The sequence below is a fragment of the Amblyomma maculatum genome, chromosome 10 (assembly GCF_055883805.1).
Source record: "Amblyomma maculatum isolate TAMU_Amacu chromosome 10, ASM5588380v1, whole genome shotgun sequence".
Taxonomy (NCBI): domain Eukaryota; kingdom Metazoa; phylum Arthropoda; class Arachnida; order Ixodida; family Ixodidae; genus Amblyomma; species Amblyomma maculatum.
Window position 1 is genome coordinate 170,342,849 of NC_139353.1, and position 12,067 is coordinate 170,354,915.

The window sequence follows — 12,067 nt, forward strand, 5'->3', positions numbered from 1 at the left end:
TGGCGCGTTTGATAAGAACAAAGTGATCAAATTTTTTAGGTATGTCGACGATTTTTTAGTCATTCTAAGAAAAAGAGATTCCTTGACCTACCATAATACAGTGGTGGAAGTTTTAAACAACTTTAGACGGTTTGGAAAAGGGTTAAATTTTACATATGAGGTTCCGAAGGATGATAGGTTGCAGTTCCTAGACCTTGAGATCACTATTTCAGTAGGAATTGTTTGCTGGTGCTACAAGCCTCGAGTCGGAAAGAAAGTATGTCGTATGATTCAGCCCAGTCCAAAACAGTAAAAAGGGCGCTTGCAAACATATGTTAACGAGAGGCTATTAACAAGTCGTGTTGTCATGCTGTTCAGGAAAGCTTCGACTCTCAGATTTCTAGGCTGCTTTCAGCTGGCTTTCCTGCCACCCCTTTAACTGCAGTAGCAGCAACAATATTGCAAAAGATTAAGAATAAAGAACAAGCAGTGGATACAGCAAGTAATGAAGAGAATGACAGGAGGACCGGGAAAAGGCCTCAGGTAATACCATATTCTCACTGTGTGGCTCACAACTTAAAAAAAGTGGGCAGCAAATACCACATCCCAGTTGTTTTTTCAGCGCCATGTAAACTGAAAAGCCTATGCCCTAGGGTGAATGGTGAGGAAAAAGAGAGAGGGTGCCCAACTAATCATAAGTTCCAGTATGCTGGTTGCAAGGTAGGAATAATTTATGAAATGCCTCTCTCTTGAGGAAGAGTGTATATGGGCCAGTCTGGGCATTGTTTAAATCAGCGCTTACGGGAGCATGAAAGATAACTTGAGCAAGGGACCGGGACAGACTTGGTTGTCCATTGTAAGCCTTGTGATGAGCTGGGGACACGTGCGCCATTGCTAAAGCAGGCACGGGTTATCGGAAGAGGCAATGATGAGCTATCGCGGCTATTGATTGAGGCGTTCCACATCAGAAAGGGGTCTGATTGTGTTAGTAGCCCTTCGGTGAAACTTTACCCTAACGAGTACAAGTTTTTAGATAGACTATCTGAAGAGGATGTTTCATCAGCTGCCTATTTGACATGTATGCATGTACGATTTCTTGTATTGTACTCAGGTTTCTGCACATTGGATCAATGTATAAAAACTTTTTCTTCTGTTAATAAAATCAGTTAAGAGTAGCGCTCTTTCGTCTTTGGTGTTCTGTCCTCGTCCGTTTCCTACTTGTTTCGCGCTAAAGGTATCCCCTTTTCAAAGATGAATCAACTCGCCCAGCAGAACATTTTATTGGTCTCGATTGCGTGCATTTGTTTTACAGGTAGCCTGAGTTTGTGATGGTTGAAGCGCACTGTGGTGGCGCTGCACCGTCGGTGCGCAAGAGAGGAATGATAAAATTCCGGGGTGGTGCATACAGATGAAAGTAGTTTGTATTCGCGATAGATAAAATAGCGCCCTCTATACACATCTTTCCTCCCTTAGATAAAAAAAATGCATGCTAAAACTCAAGATTGCTGCAGGCAGGCAAAAACGAAAAACAAACCAGAACACTAACTAGTATATTTAGGTAACGCAATCCTGGTACCGCGTGGGCGCTGTCCGTTGTCGCTGAGATCTACGCGGCACCCTTGCAGCCACATTTTCCGTCCGCCCAGTGGCTCCTTGCTGTTGAGCGTGTTCCATTTGCTGCCCGCCAAGCACAGCACACTCTGCACCAGGAGTAAGTTCTTCATGCCGTGTGTCTGCCTCTGCCGCATCCTGCACAGGCTCCTGACGACCATCAGCCCATGTTGCAGTGTCTGCTGTTGCCAAAGTCGTGTCCCAAGTAACATGGTCTGCAGAAGACTCTGAAGCACATCCATCTCCAACCCAACTGCTACAGCACGATGCCCCTTCACTTTCTCAACCAACAGTGATGCATCTTGTTGACCTCCCCGGGCAACTATTGACAACTTCGACGCATTCCATTTCTTCCCATCTGCCAGCAAAAATGAATTCCTGCCTATACGCTTCTTCGCCTCTAGGGGCAAGGAAAACTTATTCTTGCTTTTCACGCCGATACCTCTCCGTACCTTCACAAAGTCACCCACGTTGATGGTGGAATCTCCGGCACTCCGTTTCTCATCCATGTAGCTTTTCACTTGCTGTTGCCGATTCTTGACCCGCTGTCGTAAGTCTGCCATGTGTGCCACTGGCTCATTGAAGAATCCTTCTCCTGGAAAGGCCAACCGTATCTAAGCGAGTACGAGGTCTCCATCCGTGTAGCAAGAATGCTGGAGGCACCCCTGTTGTGGCGTGTGGTGTAGCTCTGTAGACACTCAGCTACTCCAAGATGGCTTCCTTCAATGGCCTGCGCTTCAGTGACGCAGCCTGCAGGTACTCCTTCAGAACGCGATTAAACCTTTCGACCTGACCATTGCACTGAGGGTAATACAATGATGTCACACAGTGCTCAATATCCCTGGCCTCTAAAAATTCCTGAAAATATGTGGACATGAATTGATGGCCATTGTCTGTGGCCACACTCCCTGGGTACCCTTCCCGTGCAAAAAGCTCTCGCAAGACCTTGACTACTGACTGTGCAGTTATAGATGAAACACCTAAGGCCATTTGCTGTGATAAGCCACGATTGTTAGTGCAAACCTGCAGTCAGGCGGTGCATGTTCCATTGGGCCCACAATATCTATTCGTAACTTCTGCCATGGCCATTCTACTGGCTGCAGTGGTGCTGTCATAGTTTTTGCACACTTATCGGCGGCTTTACACACTGCACAGCTCATTTTCCACATCGTCATCCATCCTGGGCCACCAGTACCACTCTCGTAGCTGTCGCTTTGTTATGACAATGCCCGGATGAGATTCATGAACAAGTGCAACAAACTAGGATGTGAGATCTGCTGGAGGCACTATCCACAACCCCTCCTCAACAGACAGTTCATCCCGAATGCATACGAACAACAACAGTTTTTCTGTGAGCTCCTTTTTTTCTGGCCATTCAGATACGACATACTGCATCACTTCTTGCAGCAGAGGGTCATTCTGTGCTGCTTCTTGCGGTTGACTTTTCATAAAGACACTTGATATTGCAGCAACTACCTCCTCCAAAGGCTCACCTTCCATTGATGGCACGGGCAACCGGGACAGTGCATCAGCCACCACGTTGGTTTCTCCCTTTGTGTACTGTACAGAGAAGTTATACTGCATGAGTCTTGCACACCACCTTCTATTCGAAGGGGGCACCGACCTGAGCCATTGCTGGATAGCAAAGTCACTAGCGCTTGATGTTCAGTCAAAATAAATTTCGGCCCACAAATACACATGACAATGCTCTAATTCTACCCGTTCTCCGGTAGAATACTTGCGTTCTTGTGGTGACAAGGTCCTGGACGTGAATGCCACTATGCGTGACTCCCCATCAACAACTTGTTGCAACACAGCCCCTAACCCGTAGGCTGAAGCATCAGCAGTCGCCTGTACCGGTAGCGCCCTGTTGAACATGGCCACAGCACTGCACGATGCTAGCAGTGACTTCGCATTGTAGAAACTGTCTTCCGTGCTCTGGTCCCAGCAGAATTCCTGGCCCCTGCGAAGAAGCCACCGCAATGGCTTCACTTCCTCTGCATAATGTGGAGTGAAGCGAAAATAATAGCCAAGAAGTCCCAAAAAGAATGCTGACAAACCACATCAGTCGGCTGCGTGTGAAGAATCGCATCAACTTTCGACTTGAGGGGCCTGAGCCCTTCAGCACTGACATGGTGGCCCAAAAATGACCGTTCTTGCACTTCAAACACACATTTCTTGTTTAGTTGCAAGCCAGCTTTAGCAATATATCGTAAAACCTCACGCAAGTGGTTGGTGTGTTCCCTTTTTGTCCTGCCGAGGACAATGATGTCATCAATATATAACAGAACTGCATTACGACCCTTCAATATCTCCTGCATCATCCGCTGAAATGCAGGAGGGGCCAAGGAGAGGCGAAAACATACTCTGCGGAAACGGAACAGCCCTTCATGCGTCACGAACGTTGTTATTTCTCCACTGCCTTCAGCCAGCTCCACTTGGTAATATGCGGATGCCAAGTCTAATTTTGAAAACCATGCTGCCCCATTCAGCTCGTGTTCCAAAGTTCTTCAGTATGAGGAAGTGGGAATCCATCAGCCACCACTGCTTTGTTTGCTTCCCGCAAATCTCTGCAGAGGCGGATCCTTCCATCCTTTTTCTTCACTACAACTATCTGCGACACCCACTGTGACGCGTTCACACGCTCAACGATGCCTTCCTGTTCCAGTCTTTCTAACTCGTTAGAAACTTGTTCTCGAAGTGCCAAGGGCAGGCGCCAAACCTTCGCTGTCATCAGCATGCAGCTTCACTTCACGCACAAAGTCTTTTGCCAAACCCAATTTATCAGAGAAAAGGGAAGAAAACTCACATAATTCTCGGTGCTCACAGTCTGCCAACGATGCTCCGTCAATGCGTAGCTGCATCTAAACCCTGTGGAACCACATGAGAATGAATGTTCCCATGCACAGTCTTGGCCACAAATGACCGGAATTGTTTGGCTAGAGAAGTCGCCACGGCAGGACCCAAGTCAAACCGGCAGGCGAACAGTATAGTTGGTGAGGTAAACTGGACACAGCTCAGCCCGTGTCTACCAGCAGCTGGACTGATTCTTCCTCGATGCACACATAAACGACCAAAATCCCCCGTTTCGCCTGCGTCACTGTCAGCATGCCCAACACCTCCGTGCAGTCTTCATCTCAAATAGCGCACACTTCTGCTTCTCCGCTGCTTTCACACACTACTTGGAAATGCCCAGTCTTGCGGCACTTTGCACAACGCTTCCCATTCCCGCAAGTTGGCTAAGTGTCCTGCTGAGCCGCACCGGTAGCACTTGCACACCGGGGCCAACGAAGAACCGCTCCTCAGCGGCTGACCTCTTCCCGCCTGCACTCGCTGGACCGGGTAAGCATCGTAACTGTCTTCGTACAGTCAAGCGCCATTTATTGCCTCTTCATATGCCCGCAGGATGTAAACGGTCTCATCCAACGTAAGCGTCGACCCTTTCTATAAGAGCTTCTGTCGCAGTTCTGCACTTCGAATGCCATCGACAACCTTATCTTGTAAAGCTGTTTCAAGGAAATCACCAAAGTCGCAATTCTTCACCAGTTGCTGGAGAGCTGTGACATAGTCTTGTATCGGTTCGTCCAGAAGTTGTCGCCACAGCGTGAATCGGCGACGCTCAGCAAGGACATTCACAACGCTTGTGAAATGGCGTTCCAGCAAGGCAAGCGCTTGGTAAACGTCCGCAGAAGTACTTGCTTATTCAGTCTTCAGGGCGAGCGAATCCTTTGCTGCTCTCGTGACTTTCAGCCCTAGAGTAAGCGTGCGGAAAATCCGATGACCTTCAACGCCTAGGCATTGCTATAGGATGGCCCTCTTCCGTACCTGCGATTTCTCGTCTAGTCCGGTTGATTGTAGAAAATTTTTCAAGTCCTCCTTCCATTGGTGCCATGGTACAGGCGGTTGTCCAGGTACTTCCAGGAAAAGGGCCGGCCGCTGGCAGTAGCGCAAACGAATCCATTGCCTGACACGCCTCCCGTACGTGACTAGCCGCGATCCTTTAGTCCAGATGGCCAAATGTCAAGCCACAGGACTGTCGACCGCGCCGGTATGTGGCGGCGCCGCAGCGTTGATGCCCAAGAGAGAAATGACGATAAGATTCCGGGGTGGCGCGTGCCACCAAATGACGGCTGTTCATTCTGATGACGATGTTTATATACAGATGACAGTAGGTTGTGCTCGCGATAGATAAAACAGCACCCTCTATACACAATGCGCACTACTTTAAACGCTGTGCCTGCGGCAGTCAATGAATCAGGGCTTCGAGTGGTCGTCTCTTGCAGGACTTGCTGTTCCCGTTCGCACGGAGGAATGTACGCGCCTACCTGAAGACCCATTGGGGTGATCCTGAACTGATGGCCATCGTTTCACAGCTACGCAGCCAGGTTTGCCTCTCTCCCTTGCACGCTTCGTCCTTTTATGGGTGCACAGTTCACTTTGCAGGGGTGGAAGTACTGCTCCATTCTGCTCCAAACTTCTTTCCCTGCTCCATCCTGCTCAAAAATGCAATATTACTCCAAAACTGCACGAAACTGGCTGTTTTGGTGTTCTGCCTTCAACTTTAGCAGAACACGGGAACAGTGTCATTGAACCAGTGGCAATTAGATATAACGCGGTTTGCTCTGGATTTAATACAAAAAAAAAAAATTTGTAATGGAAGGAAGCATGGAGCATAATAAATATTCATTCACAAGTAAAATTAGTATGAGCCACTGGTGATTGAGATAATTGCGAAAAAAAAATGCACTGTGCATGTGATGTAGCACCTCCTTGAATCGCCAGTGGAGAGAAGTGAGATCAGCAAGCGAAGCAGGTAGTGCAAACTACTGTGAGCTGGTAGGAAGAAAACTTGTCTTGACTGCAAAAACTGTAGGAGGTTTTCTAATGGCTCTGCTGTGAAAACAAGCAGGTACTTCACCATCGAGCCTCTTTGTCAGTGACAAGCTTTCCAGTCCTGCGGCAGACTAAACCATACTTGAAGCTTGGGCTGGTATGCCAAAGCTGTCAATCACTAGGAAGCTTCTCAAGAGTGTTGGAAAGGCTGATGAGGTTTATCGCCAAAATATTAAAATGAGACCCAGCATTGCTCAAGCACAGAATGATGGACTATTGGCAGGAGGCAGTGAAGTAAGAAAAGCTGTAGGATGGAAAGGCTACCCCATCAGTGCCATCTATCTATATCCCAAAGCTGCTCCAAAATGCCTGAGCCCTCTTCCACCCCTGTAATAAGACCTAGGCCTACACCATATTTACAAACGGACAAGATGATCAAGGTCGTGTTGCAGTCTGCGATCCCACGGTAGGCAAAAAGCATGGGAGCATCACTGGCGCCAAGCTTGTCAGGGCGTGTTATTGTGGTCTGAAGGCGCCTTTTTGGCAGACGAAATATCCATGTGCTCAGGAATTTATCAGCCCAAGCATGAGTCAGAAGGGATCATGTACATAATACCTCATATCCTTTGAGGTGTATTCTAAATAAATAAAATATATGTGCAAGGTAGGGAGCAGGAATGCCATTTAATCTGAACTCCAAATTAGAGCGCATTGAAGTGGTGGGCTCGACATTTGAATCTATCAAGTCAAGCACTAGGTCAGACTAGGTGTTCATTTGTTAAGCGCACCAGCAAGTGTTACATTTGCTGCTCTTCCAAGTTTTTGCTAAGGTCGGCCCGTGTTATAGTATCTTTGCATGCTTTGGCCGTTTGTCTCAGTTCAAAGTTGGAAAGGCATTGAACTTGCATAGAAAGGAATCTGATTGGAGATCTTATGTTTCAGAAAAAGAAAACTGCAATTCTCGTTTCATTGCTTCAAAGCTGCTCCACAATGGCTTTCACTTCCTTTTATTTCCTTAAAGACCTCTCTCTGGAGGCATTACATCAGGGGTGGGATTACAGACATGAAAAAATACAAGCACTGGTCATTGTGTATGAAAATGAATTTTTACGGCTTCAAGAAATGAAGATTGGCATGAGAGGGCGGCGACTTCGTGGGCAAGGGCATTCCAGTTCACCATTGCTCAGGGAAAAAAGATCCTGAAAAAGTTTTTGTGCGAGCAACAGGAGCCGATTTATCTGATATGGATGCGAAGCGCGATGAGATATGTGGTTGTGATGCACAATGTAAGGTGCCTGGTTTAGTGAACTGCGTAGAATTTTGTGCAGCAAACAAAGACTGGCAATGCGGCGACGAAGTAAAAGGTTATCAAGGCTTGAATTTTGCTTTAGAGATGAAACGCTGATGTAATATGAGTATGCGTGATGCACAAAAGGGATGGCACGGTTTTGAACTGATTTGATCGCATTTGTTAAGTATATGGGTTCCATATTGGACTGGCGTACTCCCAAGGCTGCTCCAAAATGCTCGAGCCTGCTTCCACCCCCGAGTTTGGCATTTCATTATATGCAGCTCAAACTTAAATTTTTCCATAGAACCTGTGGTCAATAGTGTAGCAAAATGACCAGCCATTATTTTTAGATGGTGCATGATGACAAAGAATGCGAGAAGACTGGCACAGACAAGAGACGCGAAGCACTCTTTTTGCCCTTCACACCGTGCCACACTTATTATCCTGTTAAGGTACCGTTGTGTTAATGAGGGCTGTCTAGGTCACTGGTTAAATGGAAAATCTTATTATTGCAGGTATTACCAGCTTCTTTGCGGTCTCATCAGAAAGCATCAGATTAAGCTGCATAATCTTCAGCTGTTTTCTTTTGGCTGTTTTTAATCAGTTTAGCGAATAGCATGAGGCACATATGTTGTTGAACAGAGCCTGTACTATATGCCCTGTGCAGACCTGAAAAAGTTTTTGGCAGACATGCTTCTGTGCTGAGTGTTGCACCCGTAATGATTTGCACAGTGCATCAAAACAAACCAGATGGTTCAGCTGAGCCACTCTAGTAGTGAACTTCGGTTAGGTTACAAATTACTTGTACTTGTTACTTGGCCCACAGTGCGTGTGGCCTACAGTCTCTTTGTTGGGCTAGTTCCTAACATTTAAAGGCACGAAAACATAGGACAAACAAAAGGAAGACGATGGGACAAACTGCCTCCAAGGTGTCTTCCTCTGTTTGTCCTTTGTCTTATGCGCCTTTTAGTATTAAGAATGTGCAAATAGGCATGCAGCGGTCTCCACAGGGGCACGCCACAACCCCCAGCTTTTTTCCCTAGCATTTCACCCCAGAAGAGCCAAGCCCGGTGGAAATCTAGTACCTCTTGAGAAATCAGGGATCGAACCTGATGCCTTCCAAATGCGAGGCAGATGCTCTGCTACTTGTTGCATGAAGACTTTTGCTGTGTTGCGTTACATCATGGAACACCAACTATCCTACTGCTGAAGGGAGTCTTCTCTGAAAGCTGGCTGGTCAAACCCGGCTCGACTTTGTTGGTACTCCGAAGAGGTCATTAAACATACAGGATCTTTACTTGTGACTTTCTGCAGCTTGCAAACAGGGCACTGACAATGCACCTTCAAGTCACCAACTGTAGTGGAAGCCAAACACCATTGATGTCTCCGGTATTTCGCTGGGAAATCTTAACAGTGCTCACATAGATCGCCAGGTCCATGAACTTGAGCATCACTTGAAGTGCACCAAGGCACAGCAGAATGAGCATAAGTTGATTTTTCCAAGATCGCTGGATATATTCATTGCATTTTTTGCAAATAGCTACTACCATTTGCGCAAAAGGAATCAAAGGAGGAGCTGAGAGCAGGCAGAAGTTTCTTTGATATGGTTCTGAGCATCACGCCCACATCGTCATTCAGGTGCCACTGAGGTTTCCCTCTAGGCTGAAACTCAATACGCTTCTGCAGGTTTTGCAGACCCTACCAAAGAGGGATAAAACTACCAATTATACTCTACAGGGAGCGGAATTGTGCTGACCTCAGTGTGTGCTTGAATCCCAGTTCGAGCTGGAATCCAAAGTAATCTTCTAACGCTTCGCTACTAGTCTAAAAGAAATGCACATGCGAAGTGGGCTTATCACGTGATTGATGTCAGTTTGTTTGTACACCTTTGACACAAGTTCGGCAGCATTTTTCTTCCTTCAGGGGCTGCCATATTTCAGCTAAAAATCTCTGCAACCAGCTGACGAAAACTATGTTAAAACTCAAAGTTGAGATTTCATACTAACTTCTTTATGGCAAGGCTTGTACAAGTGCATAAAAAAATTTGGGCTTTGCGGTACTATCACTTCTATATGAATGGTGGCCTTTGGGATGGTCATGTAAGAGTCATCATCCTCATCATGAGCCTGCAGGGTGAAGGCCTCTCCCATCCCAATCTTATTCTCCTAGTTATTTCCCTTTCGAGGTCTGGATCTGCGATTACCACCTGTCCTAAGTAGACATATTTGCCTACCACTTCCAGCGCTTTGTCACAGGGTTAAAAGCACGTCTGGATTCTGCAGAATCTGTGATAACTAATTTTCACGAGAGACTAAGTGATTTACTAGCAAACGCCAAGCAATTGCAAGCACAGGCTGGAATTAATGAAACAGTCAGTTCGGTAGTCTGTAATACTAAGGACCAAATACAGGCACTTCATGCCAAACTCGTTGAACTAGAAGACCGCGGGTATAGATCTAACCTAATTGTTTTTGGTGTCCCTGAAATCCGAACTGAACCAGAATCCGACTTACGCAATAAAGTTGTTAAAGAAGTGATCCAGGATAAGCTCGGTGTTCAGTGCTCGTAGGTGTCATGTATTAACAGAGTTGGAACTTCTTCTAAAACCCGCCCTATTATTTTGTACTTTCGAGATTACTCGGAAAAGCAAGAGGTATTACGCAATGCATATAAGCTAAAAGGAACAAGAATATATCTGCAAAATGACTACTGTCCTGAAACATTACAGAAACGAAAGCTTCTATGGTCGAGTGCCAAACAATCTAGAGATGCAGGCAAAAAAGTTTTGCTTGTGCATGATAAGCTTCGGATCGACAACCGCTCTTACATTTGGGATGATAACTCGAAATCGCGTAAGGAACTTCCAAGGGACAGTAGTACTTTGCCTCACAGCTAGCGGTGACAGAAACAGCTACGTCTGCTTTGCACCAATGCGCGAAGCATCGTAAATAAAATCGCGAACTAGAAAACACTTTAATCTTGTATGATCCCCATGTGTGCGTGATAACGGAAAGTTGGTTGCACGAAGCAATTCGTGATGATGAAATTGTTCCACCTGGCTATAGCATATACCGGTGTGACCGTACAACCTGTGGTGGTGGTGTCGCCATTATTACGAAGACTGCCATTGACGCGTCAATTGTGGAAGACTTCAAATCAAGCGAAGCATTGCTTTTGAAACTAGATATGTGTAAAGAAACATTATATCTCTGTGCAGTTTATCGTTCTCCTGATGCAAGTGATGATTTCCTGAAGAATTTATACGACCAGCTTTTAAGGTTAAGTGATAAAAATGTGATAGTAACAGGGGACTTTAACTTGCCAGCAATTGATTGGAACCATCCCAATTACGGATGTTCGGCTTCTTGCGACCTGCTACTAGACATAATGTACTCCCTCTCTCTTGATCAAATAGTCACAGAGCCTACTCGTGGAAATTCAATTTTAGACCTGTTATTTGTTAGCGATAAACTTCTCCCGGGTGCGGTTTCAGTGGAGGCCGGTATCTCTGACCACAAATTGATATCTTTCGTTTGTGAAACTGAAGCCTTGAAGCACAAAAAAGAAGCACCATCAAAGATTACGATTAGGGACTATAGCGCATCTGATGATGTCGCAATAATTGATTATTTAGATGAACAGTTTTCTAGCACTTCGCGTGAAATCGAAGGCTCGTGGCAGCTTTTTTGTTGTGCAGTTCAGTTCTGCATTACAAATTTTGTCCCACTGAAGAAATTTAACAAGCACCGTCATAACCCCTGGATTACCCGGGATATTATACACGCCAAACATAAAATAAAGAGGCTAAGAAAGCAGGGTAAAACGGGTACGAGCGAATTTTGGAGCGAAAACAAAAGCTCTTAACAGACGTTAATCAAGCTCGGCACAAATTTTTTAATGAAAACCTTGCAGATTTCATTACGTCGGATCCAGGCAAGTTCTGGCGTTACCTAGGTCAGAGTAAAGAAGAAGTTTTGAAAATAAAAGTAGAAAATGAAGAGATAACAAATTCAACAGAGATAGCTAACCACCTAAATAGTTATTTCCAAAGCGTTTATTCCACGAATGATGAGTACCAGATTCCGGTATCAGCTCCTCGCGACCCTAGCGAGTTAGTAGTAACACGAGAAGGGGTTTTGGCATTGTTAATAAAGTTGAATCCTAAAAAGGCTACCGGGCCTGACAAAATACCAAACATGTTTTTAAAACACTACGCGGAACAAGTGTCCGGCTTTCTGACGCATATTTTTAACTTGTCTATTCAAAAGGATGAGGTACCACAAGATTGGAGCAAGGCACGCATTGTTCCTATTTTTAAGAAAGGTGACCGCCTTTCAGTAACTAATTACCGCC

The 12,067-nt window shown here is 45.8% G+C and overlaps 1 protein-coding gene across 5 annotated transcripts in view; it reads left to right on the forward strand.

Moving 5' to 3' along the window:
- The window catches only part of LOC146177916 (enolase-phosphatase E1-like), an 81,319-nt gene that overhangs the window by 8,992 nt on the left and 60,260 nt on the right, over window positions 1-12,067 (forward strand). For 3 of the 5 annotated variants that reach the window (XM_084580650.1, XM_084580646.1, XM_084580648.1), the window contains exon 2: window positions 5,874-5,975. The exons of the other annotated variants lie outside the window; for them this stretch is intronic. In XM_084580650.1, coding sequence (XP_084436776.1) covers window positions 5,946-5,975 — 30 coding nt within the window. In that variant the 5' untranslated portion in view covers window positions 5,874-5,945. The remainder of the gene's footprint in view (window positions 1-5,873; window positions 5,976-12,067) is intronic. 5 annotated transcript variants of the gene reach the window in all.